Raw genomic sequence first — 22,519 nt, forward strand, 5'->3', positions numbered from 1 at the left:
AACTATTTGGCATATGGCTAGAACTTCCACCGGGTCAAATTCGTTACGTCACGAGTGACGCATATGTCCTCATTTTCAAAATGGAGGAAGCTGCTTTCAGTAGTTTACAATCGCACAAAGGAAAAAAGATAAAGAGCTATTCAGTAGGATTTAAGGTCCAAGCTATTGAATACCGGTACAGTATGTTAAAGAGAACAGTAAGCATCTATGTTTTATTAATATACCGTAGCTGCGTGTGTGAAATACTGTATAAGTCATGAAATAACTCCCGCCTCCTGGTGGTAGAGGGCGCTGCCGCGCTAGTGATCCTTCTTGCGACTTCCGGTACTGCAGAAGAAGTGAACACACGCAGCCTCTGCCTGAACTTTTAACAAGGAGGATTACATACCGGTATCTAAAATAAAACAGTTTTCTAAACTGGACTTTCAATGGAAGCAGGAGGTAATAATTAAAGGAATATCTCCATCGAGACAGAGACTTTTAAAACGGAAAAAAGAAAATAATGAAGACTTCTATAAACAAGTTATCGATGCTTTTGGTCAGAAGGAGCTGCAAATGGACTCCATTTATAAGTACAGGTAAGACCATAATAACGTTTTTTTTTAATTAAATGTGCTTTTCATGATGGTATGCTTACATCACACTCAAAGCGCACGCCTAAATTTTATGGATTCCTTTTGGTAAACGCCGGAGTGACAGGAGGTTTTAAATTAATTAACGCCCCTGCGGCTATTCAAGGAAATACGGTAGTTTAACTTTAACTTAATATAATAGTAATAGCACCAGCTTGTTTGCATCAGCAAAGGTTCTGTATATTTATGTATGTGGTTGGATGGATGGGTTTTGTTAGTTGTGTATGTATGTGTGTGTGTGTGTGTGTGTGTGTGTGTGTGTGTGTGTGTGTGTGTGTGTGTGTGTGTGTGTTGGTGTGTGTGTGTGTGTGTGTTTGTAAATGTGTATATATATATACATACACACACATATAGATACATATATATATATATATATAAATATATATACTGTATATATTTTTTTGTGTATGTATATATATGTATAAATGTATCTGTGTATATGTATGTATATATATATATATATATATATATATATATATATATATATATATATATATATATATATATATATATATATATATATATATATACACTACCGTTCAAAAGTTTGGGGTCACCCAAACAATTTTGTGGAATAGCCTTCATTTCTAAGAACAAGAATAGACTGTGGAGTTTCAGATGAAAGTTCTCTTTTTCTGGCCATTTTGAGCGTTTAATTGACCCCACAAATGTGATGCTCCAGAAACTCAATCTGCTCAAAGGAAGGTCAGTTTTGTAGCTTCTGTAACGAGCTAAACTGTTTTCAGATGTGTGAACATGATTGCACAAGGGTTTTCTAATCATCAATTAGCCTTCTGAGCCAATGAGCTAACACATTGTACCATTAGAACACTGGAGTGATAGTTGCTGGAAATGGGCCTCTATACACCTATGTAGATATTGCACCAAAAACCAGACATTTGCAGCTAGAATAGTCATTTACCACATTAGCAATGTATAGAGTGTATTTCTTTAAAGTTAAGACTAGTTTAAAGTTATCTTCATTGAAAAGTACAGTGCTTTTTCTTCAAAAATAAGGACATTTCAATGTGACCCCAAACTTTTGAACGGTAGTGTATATATATATATATATATATATATATATATATATATGGGTCTGTATATTTATGTATATAGCAATTCTGTTAATTTTGTATGTATGTATGTGTATGTATGTATATATACATACACATATATATATATATATATATATATATATATATATATATATATATATATATATATATATATACTGTATACATATTTTTATATATGTATGTATATATGTGTATATAAATATATATATATATATATACATGTATATATATATATACATATATATATATACATATGTGTATGTATATGTATATACATGCATATATGTATGTATATATGTGTGTATATATATATATATATATATATATATATATATATATATATATATATATATATATATATATATATATATATGTGTGTGTATATATGCACTTGTTTTTTTTATTTAGCTTCAAAATATATAAATACAATTGTCATCATAGGATATTTTTTGATAAATTTGCAAAAAACTTTTTTTACATCGTCATTATGGGGTATTGTGTGCAATATGTTAAGGAAAAAAATGTATGTATTCCGACTGTTGTATAAATGATCAGCCCGGCCGATAATCGGTCGATCTCTGGGGGAAACGCACCCAGACCTCAGAATGTGACCTAACAAGAGCCGTATCGACCGTGGCCGAGACAACGACTTGTGGCTTGTGCAGCCCTTTGAGACACTCGTGATTTAGGGCTATATAAATACACTTTGATTGATTGATCGATTGATTTTTGACCTCAGCATTGGTCCTCGCTGACGCCGACTCCTGGTCAAAATGTTTGCCAAGGTGGACTGGAAGGACCTGGAGCAGCAATGAACAGGACTCTGGTGTGTGGGGGAGGAGCCAAGTTGAAGGATTTATTAGACAAAGGCGAGCGTATTTTTCTGAGCAAACCACTTCCACTTGGTCACATAACACGCCTTGAACACAACTTGGTACCCACTACTACTACTGTTACATCGTCGAATGAGAGGAGCGAGAAGGACATTTTATTATTCCACCTTGAAGGACAAGCAGCCAGGACTACAATAGCAACCTTTACTTTGAAAAACATCTTCCTGATATGTTGTTTTTTTTCCTTAACTTCCATGTTTCTCACAGTTGTCAAGCTACAATATGATCGATAAATAGTGTGTGTGTGTGTGTGTGTGTGTGTGTGTGTGTGTGTGTGTGTGTGTGTGTGTGTGTGTGTGTGTGTGTGTGTGTGTGTGTGTGTGTGTGTGTGTGTGTGTGTGTGTGTGTGTGTGAGAGAGACAGTCTCCAGTTGAACCGCGGTCCTCCCGACAAATATGGCGGGCGGTCCTAGAAGGAGTCCATGGCCTTGAACTCGCTGAGGGCCTGCACGGGGGAGATGTGTTTCTTCTGGGAGCCTCGCCGCACTCGGGTCTGGCACTCCTCGGGCTTCTCCCGCTTCACCAGCGGCTTCTTCTCGGGGGCCTTCATGCGCCAGGAGACCACGGGCGAGTTGACGGCGGCGGTGCCGTACACCTTCTGGTACTTGGTGGACGCCACGTAGGAGGCCTTGACGGTCAGGACCACGGCGTTCATCAGGTTCTTGGCGGCCTGGATGAGCGAGGTGGCGCTGTCCAGCTGAGAGAGAGAGAGAGAGAGAGAGAGAGAGAGAGCATTTGTCACGGGGCCCCTGGCAGAAACACTCGGGGATCGCATGAACGTATATATATATATATACATATATATCCATCCATCCATCCATTTTCTACCGCTTGTCCCTTTCAGGGTCGCGGGGGGTCGCTGGATCCTATCTCAGCTGCATTCGGGCGGAAGGTGGGGTATATATATATATATACAGTATATATATATATATATATAAAAAGAAACCTGTGAAACAGGCTTGTTGGGATGACATAGCCTCTTGTGTTTTTTCCTGACCTAACGTATATATATATATATATATATATATATATATATATATATATATATATATATATATATATATATATATATATATACACTACCGTTCAAAAGTTTGGGGTCACCCAAACAATTTTGTGGAATAGCCTTCATTTCTAAGAACAAGAATAGACTGTCGCGTTTCAGATGAAAGTTCTCTTTTTCTGGCCATTTTGAGCGTTTAATTGACCCCACAAATGTGATGCTCCTGAAACTCAATCTGCTCAAAGGAAGGTCAGTTTTGTAGCTTTTGTAACGAGCTAAACTGTTTTCAGATGTATGAACATGATTGCACAAGGGTTTTCTAATCATCAATTAGCCTTCTGAGCCAATGAGCAAACACATTGTACCATTAGAACACTGGAGTGATAGTTGCTGGAAATGGGCCTCTATACACCTATGTAGATATTGCACCAAAAACCAGACATTTGCAGCTAGAATAGTCATTTACCACATTAGCAATGTATAGAGTGTATTTCTTTAAAGTTAAGACTAGTTTAAAGTTATCTTCATTGAAAAGTACAGTGCTTTTCCTTCAAAAATAAGGACATTTCAATGTGACCCCAAACTTTTGAACGGTAGTGTGTATATATATATATTTAGAAATCTGTGAAACAGGCTTGTAGGGATGATATAGCCTCTTGTGTTTTTTCCTGGCCTAACGTATATATATATATATATATATATATATATATATATATATATATATATATATATATATATATATATATATATATATATATATATATATACATATATACATATATATATATATATATATATATATATATAAGACATATAAATATATATAAATATATATATATAAATATATATATATATATATATATATATATATATATATATATATATATATATATATATATATATATATATATATATATATATATGTATATATATATTTGTCCTGGGCATGACATTAAAGTGCATCCGGCAGTGAAGGCTCCTCTATGGGGTCTTGGGGCACTAGGTTAGATTCGATTTAGATTTAGATTTATTGGTCCCCTTGGGGAAATTCATTGTCACTGCCGTACATTTGAACAATAGACGTTACACATCACAAAAAATAACAAAAAGACATCATACATGACCAACACACATTTACAGGCTTGTCAGACAGGTCGGCCGGGCCTGCTGTTAAGGGCAGCTATAGCTGCAGGGATAAGGCTTTTCCTGAAGGGGGGCCCTCCGGAATTTGATAGTTCTGTACCTGCGGCCTGATGGTAGTGGGATGATGTATTGGTGTAGTGGGTGAGTGATATCACTCGACTGTTTTTGCCAGTCGAGTGATGGACCTGTTGTTTAAGTCTGAAATGTTGGGTGTGGGTAGGCCGATGATTTTAGCTGCTATGTTTGTAATGCGTGTGAGTTTGGTCCGGTTGGTCACAGAAAGCATAGTGAAAAAACATGTGGAACAGTACATACGGATGGGTTGAACAATGCTTTGGTATAGTAATAACAGGAGATGAGGTGCAACGTATCGTCCTTTAAGTTTACGAATGGCTGACAGTCTTTGTTGACTTCTTCTTTGAATGTCCGTGGTGTGCTGATCAAAGGTGAGTTTATTGTCCAAGGTTACGCCCAGGTATTTAAAAGTGTCAACTGTTTTTACTGTTTGTGTGTTTATGATGATGGGGTTCTGAGGAGGTTAACCCCTTTACTACTGTTACCCCAGGTGGCCCTTGGCAAAGGCCTAGTACCTGACCGCCCCCTAGCCAGGGATACGGTGAAGACCTCAACGGCGGAGCAGGCGGAAGACGGTAGATTTAAGAACTACCACAACGGCTGCGATGGCGGATGAAGGCTTCAGCAGAAAAGGGTCCCCAGTCGTCTTGGACTCCATGCCACTGGACCCTGACCCGATTCCGTCAAGGATCGTGCGGTGACTGTCTGTGCACCAGTCTCCCCACGTAAAACAAAGTCACGGACAGGCATCCTCCATAAAGGGATACACCCCTACCAGGAGGATCGTCATACTCGCTTCGAGTGACCGCCGATGATGATGATGATTGTCTGCATTTACTCTTCTTGTACAGAACAAATAGTTAATCTTCAATTCTAGTCAGTATTTATAATTCTCGTCATTATTTGAGACAGCCTTGGACTGAATCACCTCATGGATGCAATTACATCATTTGTCTCTGCTCAACCTTTCTTCAGACGTGAGTCGACATGTCCTTTGCAACAGTGCAAAGCAGTGTGTCCATTCAAAAGCCCATAGACATAATTGCTCATTTAGCCTCGCTTAGAACGACATCGGAGTGACAGATTTAAGGCCGAATTTCAAAAAACAACCATACTATTTGGGTTTATATTGTAGCCGAACATTTTCCCTAACAATATCATGTCTAGAGAATTTTTTTTTCATAGTTTGTCCTCATTTTATTGTATTTTTGTGTACTTTTTTAACGAATGCTGAAGCGGCATAGCAGTTTTGAACTGGCGTCACTGCAGATATCGAACACTTTTCTTTCCCCTTAAATCAACCTATTATTTTTATCTGTAATATATATATATATATATATATATATATATATATATATATATATATATATATATATATATATTTATATATACATATGTACAATATACATGACTATTAAAAATATTAGATTTAAATCAATTGTAATTGTCAATATAGTCTGTCCAGCCGTGATTAATTAGAGCAGGGGTATCCAATATGCAATATGGCCTGAAGCGGTGTATTCACATCGTGTACAAATAACTTGCGGTCTGATAGTTGCCATCTTGGTGGCCATCGACAGTAACACAACCATTAAATGTACTTACAGGCAAAATTAAAACAGCATTTATTTATATGATCCAATCCAAACAACCTTCCCTAGTCATGGTGCAGAAAAAATAATAATTTAGCAAACATGGTCACACGTAACACGACCTACTCATTGAATTTAGTGGATATTATTTTTTACAAAAAGTCCAATTAGGCGAAGTCTTCATTTAGCGGGCCCTAACGAGAAGAGGCAGTGTCAGGTGTTCTCGCTTCCCGTCCGTTTTGTTTGGCTGACATTTAAGGGTCGGCGGCCGGTGGGCCTGTTGGGAACGCACGCTGAGACAAGTCAAGCGCTTGGATTTAATGAGCGTGGACTCCAGCTGACCACCATGAAAAGGTGCCAATATCAGCAGGGTGCACACAACCCACACGTGAAGTCAACACCACAGAGAGACAGTAAAGAACTGTCCTTTCCTTTTATGTCATTCTTTACATTTTTTGTATATTTCAATCCATATTTGTATACCAATAGGTAGGAGGTTTTTTGTCACATTTAAAAAATACATTCAGTTGGATAGCTTCCTGGTATACAAAATAAAGATTGTACTAATGCTGAAGCTGTGGCATAAACCTTACGTGAGGTGGTGGAATTTGCCAAATGTTGTTTATTTTATTGCCAAAACAAATTGAAAAGGTGCAAACAAAACATAGAGAGGAAGGAAATCACAAGTAAATAAGTAAATAACTTATAATTAGATTTTTTTTTTTTTTTTAATTCATATTTTTGAAATATTTTATTTCATTTTTGTAAAGTTGGATTAACTTTAGCATCAGAAAAAACATTTCAGTGAAAGTCCGGCTTCTCACTTTAAAAACAAACAAACTGTGTTTGCCTTTAATTCAAGATCCTTGTGTAATTATGTTTGTAATGTATTCTAAATCATTAAAACAAATGCCAATGAGAGTCGCTCCATTCCGCCAACAAGAGCCCTAAAAAAACCTCCACTGTTTTATATACATACTGCAAGTATATATATATATATATATATATATATATATATATATACTTGCAGTATGTATATAACAATATGTAATATGTACAATATACACACTGCAAGTATATATATAATGTAGTAACAGACACCTTCAAAACAGTATGTAATATGTGCAATATATACACTGCAAATATATATATAATGTAGTAACAGACACCTTCATAACAATATGTAATATGTGCAATATACACACTGCAAATATATATATAATGTAGTAACAGACACCTTCATAACAATATGTAATATGTACAATATACACACTGCAAGTATATATATAATGTAGTAACATACACCTTCATAACAATATGTAATATGTACAACATACACACTGCAAGTATATATATAATGTAGTAACAGACACCTTCATAACAATATGTAATATGTACAATATACACGCTGCAAGTATATATATAATGTAGTAACAGACACCTTCATAACAATATGTAATATGTACAATATACACACTGCAAGTATATATATAATGTAGTAACATACACCTTCATAACAATATGTAATATGTACAACATACACACTGCAAGTATATATATAATGTAGTAACAGACACCTTCATAACAATATGTAATATGTACAATATACACACTGCAAGTATATATATAATGTAGTAACAGAAACCTTTATAACAGTATGTAATATGTACAATATACACACTGCAAGTATATATATATAATGTGGTAACAAACACCTTCATAACAATATGTAATATGTACAATATACACTGCAAGTATATATATAATGTAGTAACAGACACCTTCATAACAATATGTAATATGTACAATATACACACTGCAAGTATATATATAATGTAGTAACAGAAACCTTTATAACAGTATGTAATATGCACATATTACATATTGTTATGAAGGTGTCTATTACTACATTATATACTGTATATACTTGCAGTGTGTATATTGTACATATTACATATTGTTATGAAGGTGTCTGTTACTACATTATATATATATATACTTGCAGTGTGTATATTGTACATATTACATATTGTTATGAAGGTGTCTATTACCACATTATATACTGTATATACTTGCAGTGTGTATATTGTACATGTTACATATTGTTATGAAGGTGTCTATTACCACATTATATACTGTATATACTTGCAGTGTGTATATTGTACATGTTACATACTGTTATGAAGGTGTCTGTTACTACATCATATATATACTTGCAGTGTGTATATTGTACATATTACATATTGTTATGAAGGTGTCTATTACTACATTATATACTGTATATACTTGCAGTGTGTATATTGTACATGTTACATACTGTTATGAAGGTGTCTGTTACTACATTATATATATACTTGCAGTGTGTATATTGTACATATTACATATTGTTATGAAGGTGTCTATTACTACATTATATACTGTATATACTTGCAGTGTGTATATTGTACATGTTACATACTGTTATGAAGGTGTCTGTTACTACATTTTATATATACTTGCAGTGTGTATATTGTACATATTACATATTGTTATGAAGGTGTCTATTACTACTATACAAAATGCTTCTGATATTCTGTACATTACATGTCTTCATATTGCTGCATGGCAATGTTTTAACCTTTTCTATTTATTAATAAAAATGTAATAATGAGCCTGCTAATTATTCTGTAATTGAGGACTCAATTAAAAGAATTTAGGCAATGTTTCAGACAGCCCGCCAGAAAAATATAATTAAAAAAACCTGAGTGAAAACATAAACTAATATTGTTTTGTTATTGGAGCTGCGAAATAAACCTTAGATGAGGCGGTGGTGCAATTTTTTAAGGATGTTTTTTTTTAAATATATTTAAATATATATCACCGTACTGGCAGGCGGCACATTTCTATTTTAATAATCTTAATCAGTGAATGAGCAGTAATCCATTTTACAAAGAGGTGATAAAAAGCAAAGTGCACTATAAGCAGTCTGACTCTTTACTTATTTATGGCAACTTGCAAAATCACACGGCTGCAAATCAAGGCCTCGTGTCCACGGCGTGGTGACTGTGACGCGCGGAAGTCGCGCTCTGTTCCATAGAGGGAAAGAGTTGCAAAGAAAGAGTCCAAAGTCAATAAAAAGCCACCCAGGGAAGGCGGACAGATTCGGTTTGACAGAACAGCCGATGGGTCACTGACTGATTTTAAAATGCTGAAAGGCAACAGACGGGCACCAGGATGGTAAAAGGCACCGGTGCGAGTAGACCGTATAAAAAGTGGCTATGGTCGCCTCAGTTCGGTGCTAAATGAAGGCACCTGCAACAAATGCCTTAAGGTGATATTGTCTTGTCATAAAGTAGCATCTGGACACACTTCCTCATTGTCCGCCATATACAGGTGAGGTGCATTCATGAACCCTGGAATTCTGAACATCAACTTTACAACACAAGCAAGTTATTTTTTTATTGCACCTTCTCCGTGACCGTTTGTTGTCGATTTTATTTTAAAATGTTTTTAAAGCACCGGTACCGTCTCAAAAGTCTCAAAAGTACCGATACCACTGATTTTCTTTTCGATCGGATACCAAGTACAATTCAGGCTGGTATTGGTGATACCGATACGATACAGAACTTTGTGCAAATAACGTATCTGCTACAATTTTTAAAAGGTGTGTTAATTTTCAAATGATAACATATCTATCTAAAAAAAAAAAACGACAACAGTTAAAATATTTCAAAAAGTACCATAAAATTGCACTCTAATGAAAAAAAGTTGCGATTTTTTTTTTTGGGGGGGGGGGGGCATTTTTAAAAAATATTATTTATTTATTTATTTATTTGTATTTATTTTTTTAATGAATGTATTAATCAATCAACAAAACAATACACAACAATACCACAATAATGCAATCCAATTCCAAAACCAAACCCGTCCCAGCGACATTAAGAACAACAATAAACAGAGCAATTGAGAGCAATTGAGGACACACAAACATGACACGGAACAATCCATTTTGATATTTTAAAATTTTTCAAAAAAGGCTAAAAACAGATTTATATATATATATATATATATATATATATATATATATATATATATATATATATATATATATATATATATATATATATATATATATATATATATATATATATATATATACATATATATATATATATATATATATATATGTATATGTATATATATATATATATATATATATATATATATATATATATATATATATATATATATATATATATATATATATATATATATACATATATATATATAATTATATATATATATATATATATATATATATATATATATATATATATATATAGGTGTAAATAAAGTATATTGTTTGCCGTATACATGTATGGTATACATACAGTATATAGGTGTAAATAAAGTATATTGTTAGCCATATACATGCATGGCTAATATATATATATATATATATATATATATATATATATATATATATATATATATATAAATATATAAATATAACATCTGTTTTTAGCCTTTTTTTTAATATCAAAATAGACCCCACCAAACTTGACTTTTCAGTATGTGGCTCTTCCTGGAAACATTTAGACACCACTGATCTAAAATATTAGAAGCTCTAAAAATAAAAATAAACTATATTTTGAATATAAACAAAGTTTAATTAGTTAACAAAAAATCCAATAATACTAACTAATGAATTAATTAGAAAAATTACAACAACCATAATAGGCACTGTCAAATGTGTAACTGAACATTAATCATTTTGTACAGGCAGATTCTTTGACACAAGAGGTTATGCAGTTACACAATTCTAATATTAATATTTTCATCCTATTTTATTATTTTATTCTTACAGGGCAAAAAAACAGCAGTAAAAATATTTTAAAAGAGCAAAAAAATGTGTTATTTACTGAAAAAGAAAAAATGCTGAACTATTCTAACAAATATTTAAAAATAACAATAGTACAAATCTGACACATGACTTATGAGATATACATATATATATATATATATATATATATATATATATATATATATATATATATATATATATATATATATATATATATATATATATATATATATATATATGTATATTTATATATATATATATATATATATATATATATATACATATATATATATATATATATATATACATATATATATATATATATATATATATATATATATATATATATATATATATATATATATATATATATATATATATATATATATATATATATATATATATATTAATGGTGGAAAAATTTTGGACACCCCTGAACTTAAGTATTAAAATGATTAATATTTTGATTTTAGAATCAATATTAAAGCCTAGATATCTGGTATCGACGGTATCGATATTTCAGTATTGATCTACACATCACTACCAATTCAGCATCATGTATTAGTTAAAATGTCAACAATACCCATCTTTACAGTGATACTATTACTTTTTGTCTGTGGATGGCTTTGGTAATTAGCCTGTGATAAATAGTTAAATATTAAAGGCTAATTGAAGAAGGATAATAGGGTCAGTAAGACTGAAACAAAAATGGATGGAATGGGCTCATTTACAAGAACCATCTCTTGGCCCTCGAACCTTCACCCTGATCTTGAACCGAGGACAGTGCCAGAGCAGCAGAGTGCAGAATATAAAAGAGGATTTAGGAGTGGTGCTCGGGTGAAAAAGGTGACTGCTGGACTTACCCCTGACACAATCAGCTCCCCGCCCAGATTCTGCACTTCGGCTTTCACTTTGCTGCAGATGTTGAGCTGATGACAGTAGAGTGCGATTCTCTGCAAGTAGGCCAGAAGATCCTGTTTGCACGCCGAATCTGGACACTGGGTGGGAGACAAAAGAGAGGGAGTAAGAACGAGGACACGTGCAGGAATATGTGGAATTAGATAGCCTTTTCGGGCCAAAACCTCTTATTTGGACCAACTCCAATCCCAACTGTAGTTGGAACCAAAGACCAAACACTAACTCAAATGCTAACCCAAGACTAACCACAGTGCTACACAAAGACTAACCCCAATGCTAACCAAAAACTAACCCCAATGCTAACCAAAGACCAAACACTAACCCTAATGCTAACCAAAGACCCCAAATTAACTGCAATGCTAACCAAAGACTAATCCCAATGCTAACCAAAGACCAAACACTAAACTTAATGCTAACCAAAGACCCAACACCAATCCCACTGCTAACCAAAGACTAATCCCAATGCTAACGAAAGACTCAACACTAATCCCAATGCTATCCAAATACTAATCCCAATGCTGACCAAAGACACCAAACTAATCCCAATGCTAACCAAAGACTAATCCCAATGCTGTATTTTGAGTTAGGGTTGCATGTATTTTCAATGTACGCCCAGGGTTAAGAAGGGGTTAAAAACAAAACAAATTGTGAAGGTGTACGCACGCAGCAACATTTGTGAGGGAGGGGCAGAGACAGAGAGCGAGACAGTGGAGAGACAGACAGAACACAAGAGAGAAGCCGAAACGTAAATGCAACTTCACGGATGATTTGCGGGAAAAGTATCTGTGTTTTGGTCCTGGCCGTGACACATGGGAAGCAGAATGCACTGTGTGCAAAGCAGGAAGGTATATATCTGTGGCAAATAAAGATCTACAAGCCCATATGGACACTACAAAGCACAAAACAGCTGTGCAGGGCGAGAGCTCGTCTGCTGTTTTTTGTTTGAATATTTCTACGTCTGCACTTTTTTTTCCAAAACTGTGAATGTTACAGAATATAAGTGATGCATACATTTGTCATTTGTTTTCAAAATGCTTACAAAAAAGTGGGACCCCAAAAATTGACTGTGGGACCCCATTTTGAAAATTCCTAGCGCCAACACTGCTGTCAAAAGAGGAGAAAAAATGCTTTATTTAAATAAATATATTATTTATAAAGCAAGTTCGAGTATCATTGGCAAATTTTCACCTAGTCCTGGACTTGGAGTGCTGCCCGCCTTGGCACGCATATATGTGTCCTCTTTTTGGGATTTCAGAATATGGTCAGCCTAAACAAAGATGCTTACTAAAGATCCAACACTAACTCCAATTCTAACCAAAGACCCAATACTGACCCTAATGCTAACCAAACACTAACCCCAATGCTAACCAAAGACCAAACACTAAACTTAATGCTAACCAAAGACCCAACACCAATCCCACTGCTAACCAAAGACTAATCCCAATGCTAACGAAAGACTCAACACTAATCCCAATGCTATCCAAATACTAATCCCAATGCTGACCAAAGACACCAAACTAATCCCAATGCTAACCAAAGACTAATCCCAATGCTGACCAAGGACTAAACCTGATGCTTACCAAAGACCCAACACTAACCCCAATGCTAACCAAAAACTAATCCCAATGCTAACCAAAGACTCAACACTAATCCCAATGCTAACCAAATACTAATCCCAATGGTAACCAAAGACACCACACTAATCCCAATGCTAACCAAAGACTAATCCCAATGCTAACCAAAGACTAAACCTGATGCTTACCAAAGACCCAACATGAACCCCAATGCTAACCATAGAATAAGCCCAATGCTAACCAAAGACCCAACACTAATCTAAATGCTAACCAACGACTAATCCCAATGCTAACCAAAGACCCAACACTAATCTAAATGCTAACCAAAGACTAATCCCAATGCTAACCAAAGACCCAACACCAATCCCACTGCTAACCAAAGACTAATCCCAATGCTAACCAAAGACTCAACACTAATCCCAATGCTAACCAAATACTAATCCCAATGCTAACCAAAGTCCCAACACTAACCCCAATGTTAAATATTGGGGCCTATCCTTTTAGGAGGAAAGAGTCCACCTAGATTTATCCAAATCTAAGGTTGTCTAAAATAAAAGGCAGGCGACTACAATTGAAGAATTTATACCACAGAGTAAATACAAACAATAGCAATACCAGCTGTCTAAAGTTCGGATTAATAGCTAAAATGCATGCATGCTTTTGTTCACCTAGCTTTCACCGCCTTGGCAGGGATAGAAACAAAAAGTTAACTCGGCTTGTGTGTGCCACGCGCACACTTCCACCCTCTTTTCCCGTGCCTGGTACTTCATGACCACATTTAAAACCAGAGAGAATAATACATGTGTGTGTGCATGAATAAGACAGAGTGAGATCAGTGTGTTTTATCTCCTAGAGCCAAACAAAGCCCAATGCTAGTAATGTCTAAAGTGTTCCTGTTTGCTCCAAGGTGGGACAATATTCCTCTATCCAAAACCCCATCACTAACCCCAGTGCTAACCAAACACTAACCCTAATGCTAACCAAACGCTAACCCCAATGCTAACCAAACACTAACCCCAATTCTAACCAAACACTAACCCCAATGCTAACCAAACAATAACCCCAATGCTAAACAAGCAAAAATCCCAATGCTAAACAAGCAAAACCCCAATGCTAACCAAGCAAAAACCCCAATGCTAACCAAACACCCAACACTAACCAAAAAATCACAGAGTGATTGGACAATGCAAACCAAACACTAACCTCAATGCTAAGCAAGCAAAAACTCCAATGCTAACCAAAGACTAACCTTAATGCTAACCAAACACTAATCCCAATGCAAACCAAACACTAACAACCTCAATGCTAACCAAGCAAAAACCCCAATGCTAACCCGACAATAACCCCAATGCTAAACCAACAATAACCCCAATGCTAACCCAACAATAACCCCAATTCTAACCCAACAATAACCCCAATGCAAACCAAACACTAACCCCAATGCTAACCCAACAATAACCCCAATGCTAACCCAACAATAACCCCAATTCTAACCAAACAATAACCCCAATGGTAACCCGACAATAACCCCAATGCTAAACCAACAATAACCCCAATGCTAACCAAATATTAACCACAATGTTTACCAAAGACTAAACCCAAAGCTAACCGAAAAATAACCCCAATGATAACCAAACAATGACCCCAATGCTAACCGATGACTAACCCCAATGCTAACCCAACAATAACCCCAAAGCTAACCCAACAATATCCCCAATGCAAACCAAACAATAACCCCAATGCTAACCCAACAATAACCCCAATGCTAACCCAACAATAACCCCAATACTAACCAAACACTAACCCCAATGCTAACCCAACAATAACCCCAAAGCTAACCCAACAATAACCCCAATGCTAACCCAACAATAACCCCAATGCTAACCCAACAATAACCCCAAAGCTAACCCAACAATAACCCCAATGCTAACCCAACAATAACCCCAAAGCTAACCCAACAATGCTAACCCAACAATAACCCCAAAGCTAACCAAACACTAACCCCAATGCTAACCCAACATTAACCCCATACAGTACCACATTTGTTTTGTATTTGACGGAGGTATGAAGCGTTATAATCACACATCTTGAGGCAAGAGTTTGGTCTGGAATGGAATGAAGCAAGTGAAATTGACTCCGGTGGGGAGCAGAAAACAGTCATTTTATCAATGCTAACAGTGCTGTAGAGTAAAGTGAAGCACGTGGCGATGATGTTGATGCCAGACACTTTAATCTGCGGCGCCGTGATGAAGGACAGCTGAAGAGGAAATTGGAATTGTGCTGCGGCGAGACAAAGTCGGTCATAAAACGCACATTACTGCTGATTCCGTGTGGCTCTTTGCCAGAGTTAGAGCGCCTTTACCTGCGGCGAGCCTCTTTCGCCGAGTACCTCGTGTGACCATAAATAAACAGGAGCTAACAACTGGCACAACAGCAGCTGTGGCCCGTTTCCTTGGCAACAGTGTGTCCACAACGGATATACTTTTTGGCATTTTTTATATCACCTGGTAACAGGCACACGTTTGCGTCATCATTTTATTATACTTTTAATGTTAAGACAAATTATTTCTGCACCTTATAGTTTTAGCATTTGTGGGTTTTTTTTTTTTAGCTCAGACCTCCACCAAGGCCACACAATCCTTCTTTGATTAAAAAATCACAGAGTGGACAAACAGCGAAAAGTACAAATAAATGAAAAATGTAACCTGAAACAAAACTCTAACCCCAACCAAAACAATAAATCCCTAAACTTAATCCTAAATACACATCACTAAAGATGCTTGAATCAATTTCGCTTTGATTGGATTGGCTAAAACTAAACTGTACACGTACGCTAAACCTGACTACTAAAACTCTGAACCCATAAAGTTAATCGCAGCCTTAAAAAATATTCTGAAGCCTGAACACTAACCAAAACACTAAACCTAATACTTCAACCCTAACCAAAACACTCAACCTACAGTATTACTTCAACCTTAACCAAAACACTAAGCCGTTTACTTCAACCCTAACCAAAACACTCAACCTAATACTTAAACCTTAACCAAAACACTAAACCTAATACTTTAATCCTAACCAAAACACTCAATCTATTTCTTCAACCATAACCAGAAGACTCAATCTATTACTTAAACCTTAACCAAAACACTAAACCTATTACTTCAACCGTAAGAACAAAATCAATCTACTACTTCAACTTTAACTAAAACACTAAACCCATTATTAAAACCCTGACAAAAATAGTCATTACTTCAACCCATTTCAAAACAAAAATCATAATAATTCAACCTTAACCAAAACACTAAATCTAATACAGCAACCATAACAAAAACACTCAATCTATTACTTTAACCTTAACAAAAGCCGATTACTTTAACCATAACAACAAACTAAATGTATTACTTCGACTTTAACCAACACACTAAACCCATTATTTAAACCCTAACACAAATTGTAACCTCATTACTTCAACCTAATTCAAAACAATAAATCTATTGCTTCAACTCTAACCAAAACACTAAACCTTTACTTCATCCCTAACAAAAACACTGAACCCATTTCTTAAACCCTAACAAAAATAGTACTCTCATAACTTCGACCCATTTCAAAACACTAAACCTATTGCTTCAACCCTAACCAGAAGACTCAATAGATTACTTAAACCTTAACCAAAACACTAAACCTATTACATCAACCCTTACTACTTCAACTTTAACCATTACTAAGACCCTGACAAAATCAGTCATTACTTCAACCCAATTCAATACAACACACCTAATACTTCAACCCTAATCAAAACACTAAATCTAAAACATCAACCCTAACCAAAACGCTCAATCTAATACTTCAACCTTAACCAACACACTCAACCTATTATTTCAACCTTAACCAAAACACTAAACCCATTACTTAAACCCTAACAAAAATAGTAAACGCATTACTTCAACCCAATTCAAAACACCAAACCTATTACTTCAACCGTAAGAACAAAATCAATCTACTACTTCAACGTTAACCAAAACACTAAACCCATTATTAAAACGGTTACAAAAATAGTCATTACTTCAACCCATTTCAAAACAACGATCCCAATAATTCAACCTTAACCAAAACACTAAATCTAATACGGCAACCCTAACAAAAACACTCAATCTATTACTTCAACCTTAACCAAAACCGAATACTTTAACCGTAACAACAAACTAAATGTATTACTTCAACTTTAACTAAAACACTAAACACATTACTTAAACCCTAACACAAATTGTAACCTCATTACTTCAACCTAATTCAAAACAATAAATATATTGCGTCAACCTTAACCAAAACACTAAACCTATTACTTCAACCCTAACAAAAACACTTAACCTATTACTTCAACCCTAACTAAAACACTCAACCTACAGTATTACTTCAACCTTAAACAAAACACTAAGCCGTTTACTTCAACCGTAACTAACACACTCAACCTATTATTTCCACCTTAACCAAAACACTAAACCCATTTCTTAAACCCTAACAAAAGTAGTACTCTCATAACTTCGACCCATTTCAAAACACTAAACCTATTGTTTCAACCCTAACCAGAAGACTCAATCTATTACTTAAACCTTAACCAAAACACTAAACCTATTACTTCAACCGTAACAACATCAATCCACTACTTCAACTTTAACTAAAACACTAAAAACCTTATTAAGACCCTGACAAAATCAGTCATTACTTCAACCCAATTCAAAACAACAAACCTAATACATCAAACCTAATCAAAACACAGAATCTAACACGTCAACCCTAACCAAAACACTCAATCTAATACTTCAACCTTAACTAAAACCTATTACTTTAACTGTAACCAATAAACTAAATGTATTACTTCAACTTTAACCAAAACACTAAACCCATTACTTAAACTCTTAACACAAATTGTAACCTCATTACTTCAACCTAATTCAAAACAATAAATATATTACTTCAACTCTAACAAAAATACTCAATCTACAGTATTACTTCAACCTTAACCAAAACACGAAACCTATTACTTCAACCGTAACCAACGCACTCAACCTATTATTTCAACCTTAACCAAAACACTTAACCCATTACTTAAACCCTAACAAAAATAGTAAACTCATTACCTCAACCCAATTCAAAACACTAAATCTATTGCTTCAACCCTAACCAAAACATTAAAATATTACTTTAACCCAAACCAAAACACTTAATCTTACTTCAACCTTAAACAAAACACAAAACCTCTTACTTCATCCGTAACCGACAAACTCAATCTTTTACTTCAACCCTAACCAGAACACTAAACCTATTACTATAACCCTAACCAAAACACTAAAACTATTACTTCAACCCTGACCAAAGCTCTAAACGTGAGATCTTAGAACCCATCATTCATTCACATCTTGTATTGTATTATTGGCGGGTCTTTAACCCAAGAAGGAAGACCGAGAACAGCCTCCTCAGGTTTACAACTCAGACAGTTTGTACACATTTCTTCTTGGAGTCGGCCATGTTCAGCCCACCCTATAGGATTAAACGGGCCCTGTTATGCAAAACCAACTCTTACCCATTGTTACCTGCTTTTACATATTTTGGATCTGCATAAGTCCTGAAAATTTGTCATCAAACCATGCAGTCATTGCAGAGATATTTATAAAATAATCTTGCCTTCATTGATATTTCTTCTAAACTTATAAAACCTGTGATGTTTTCCGCACGGATGACATCACGATATTATCCATAAAATGCTTTGCCTGGGTCCGCCATTGAATCCCCAATATTTTTTATTTTTCTCGATCCTCTTGTTGTGGGGCACACTGGCTCGTACATGCACATGTATCCGCCACTGTTGCAATTTCTAATACAAAGTGGGGTACAGTTCGAACCGATGTAAAGCGCTAAAAACTACAACATAAGACACAGTTGAAGTGGAGGCACGTCAATAGGACTGCTCACAAAACGGCAAATCCCGAGAAAGACGGTCAGAGAGTGGCTTGTAAAACATACTCTATGCAAAATTGTTTAACAAAGAACCACCATCCATCCCATTTTCTACTGCTTGTCCCTTTCGGGGTCGCGGGGGGTGCTGGAGCCTATCTCAGCTGCATTACACTGCAAATTATTTGGCACTTGCCAGATATAAAAAATACATTGCAAGAAATTTGCCTCGTTTTAAGAGCTATTTACTTATTTTTTGTCATGGACTTTACATTGTAATCTTAATTTTAGCATAAATATTTTGTCTGTTTTAGTCTAAAAATGTTAAAATTGAGAAAATAACTTTTTTTTTTCCCCCCCAAATCTTGTTTAGAAATGCAACATCACAAAAATGAATAACTTAAGAATTAACGGGACGGTGTGGCGCAGTTGGGAGAGCGGCCGCGCCAGCAACCTGAGGGTTCCTGATTCAATCCCCACCGTCTACCATCCTCGCCACGTCCGTTGTGTCCTTGAGCAAGACACTTCACTTGAGCAAGACACTTCACACACTGCAATCAGTGTGTGAATGTGTGTGTGAATGGGTGACCGTGGAAATAGTGTCAAAGCGCTTTGAGTACCTTGAAGGTAGAAAAGCGCTATACCAGTATGTGGAGGTCTTGCTCCTCCGGGTCCTTCAGACCACCAAGGACGGACAGGACAGCTTTGTTCATGGTTCTGAACAGCGATTTATTTTTCAACAAATGTTTTTTCTCCATCCGGTCCTGACACGCCCCGCTTCTCCGCTGGCCTGCAGGCCACCCCCCCCCCCCCCACATACCTCCACCGCCAGACTCAGGCCGGGACGCTGTCCGGCCGCACCTACTCCCCCCCACCCCGAGAAGGAGCGGGAAAGGAAGTCGGCCACGGCCATCTGTGCACCCGGTCCGTGGATCACTCTAAAATTGTAGGGTTGTAAAGGTAGATACCAACGGGTGATCCGCGCGTTGGCATCTTTCATGCGGTGGAGCCACTGGAGGGGTTTGTGGTCCGAGCAGAGGCTATAACTAGAGATGTCTGATAATATCGGCCTTTAAATGCTTTAAAATGTAATATCGGAAATTATCGGTATCGTTTTTTTAATTATCGGTATCGTTTTTATTTATTTATGTATTTTATTAAATCAACATAAAAAACACAAGATACACTTACAATTAGTGCACCAACCCAAAAAAACTCCCTCCCCCATTTACACTCATTCACACAAATGGGTTGTTTCTTTCTGTTATTAATATTGTGGTTCCTACATTATATATCAATATATATCAATACAGTCTGCAAGGGATACAGTTTGTAAGCACACATGATTGTGCGTGCTGCTGGTCCACTAACAGTTAATTTTACCCATTTTCATTAATTACTAGTTTCTATGTAACTGTTTTTATATTGTTTTACTCTTTTTTTTATTCAAGAAAATGTTTTTAATGAATGTCCATCCATCCATCCATCCATCTTCTTCCGCTTATCCGAGGTCGGGTCGCGGGGGCAGCAGCCTAAGCAGGGAAGCCCAGACTTCCCTCTCCCCAGCCACTTCGTCCAGCTCTTCCCGGGGGATCCCGAGGCGTTCCCAGGCCAGCCGGGAGACATAGTCTTCCCAACGTGTCCTGGGTCTTCTCCGTGGCCTCCTACCGGTCGGACGTGCCCTAAACACCTCCCTAGGGAGGCGTTCGGGTGGCATCCTGACCAGATGCCCGAACCACCTCATCTGGCTCCTCTCGATGTGGAGGAGCAGTGGCTTTACTTTGAGCTCCTCCCGGAAGACAGAGCTTCTCACCCTATCTCTAAGGGAGAGACCCGCCACCCGGCGGAGGAAACTCATTTCGGCCGCTTGTACCCGTGATCTTGTCCTTTCGGTCAAAACCCAAAGCTCATGACCATAGGTGAGGATGGGAACGTAGATCGACCGGTAAATTGAGAGCTTTGCCTTGCGGCTCGGCTCCTTCTTCACCACAACGGACCGATACAGCGCCCGCATTACTGAAGACGCCACACCGATCTCACGAACCACTCTTCCCTCACTCGTGAACAAGACTCCGAGGTACTTGAACTCCTCCACTTGGGGCAAGATCTCCTCCCCAACCCGGAGATGGCACTCCACCCTTTTCCGGGTGAGAACCATGGACTCGGACTTGGAGGTGCTGATTCTCATCCCAGTCGCTTCACACTCAGCTGCGAACCGATCCAGTGAGAGCTGAAGATCCTGGCCAGATGAAGCCATCAGGACCACATCATCTGCAAAAAGCAGAGACCTAATCCCGCAGCCACCAAACCGGATCCCCTCAACGCCTTGACTGCGCCTAGAAATTCTGTCCATAAAAGTTATGAACAGAATGGGTGACAAAGGGCAGCCTTGGCGGAGTCCAACCCTCACTGGAAACGTGTCCGACTTACTGCCGGCAATGCGGACCAAGCTCTGACACTGATCATACAGGGAGCGGACCGCCACAATCAGACAGTCCGATACCCCATACTCTCTGAGCACTCCCCACAGAACTTCCCGAGGGACACGGTCGAATGCCTTCTCCAAGTCCACAAAGCACATGTAGACTGGTTGGGCAAACTCCCATGCACCCTCAAGGACCCTGCCGAGAGTATAGAGCTGGTCCACAGTTCCACGACCAGGACGAAAACCACACTGTTCCTCCTGAATCCGAGGTTCGACTATCCGGCGTAGCCTCCTCTCCAGTACACCTGAATAGACCTTACCGGGAAGGCTGAGGAGTGTGATCCCCCGATAGTTAGAACACACCCTCCGGTTCCCCTTTTTAAAGAGAGGAACC

At 36.8% G+C, this 22,519-nt stretch overlaps 1 protein-coding gene across 1 annotated transcript in view; it reads right to left on the bottom strand.

The window, feature by feature from the left end:
• Positions 1-2,543: 2,543 nt before the first annotated feature.
• ctnna2 (catenin (cadherin-associated protein), alpha 2) overlaps positions 2,544-22,519 on the bottom strand; it is a 960,302-nt gene continuing 940,326 nt past the window's right edge. The window contains exons 17-18 of the mRNA XM_062033032.1: positions 12,120-12,254; positions 2,544-3,297 (exon numbers count right to left, since the gene is read on the bottom strand). Of these exons, the coding sequence (XP_061889016.1) occupies positions 3,010-3,297; positions 12,120-12,254 (423 nt within the window). The 3' untranslated portion in view covers positions 2,544-3,009. The remainder of the gene's footprint in view (positions 3,298-12,119; positions 12,255-22,519) is intronic.

This window comes from Entelurus aequoreus, linkage group LG22 (assembly GCF_033978785.1).
Source record: "Entelurus aequoreus isolate RoL-2023_Sb linkage group LG22, RoL_Eaeq_v1.1, whole genome shotgun sequence".
Taxonomy (NCBI): Eukaryota; Metazoa; Chordata; class Actinopteri; order Syngnathiformes; family Syngnathidae; genus Entelurus; species Entelurus aequoreus.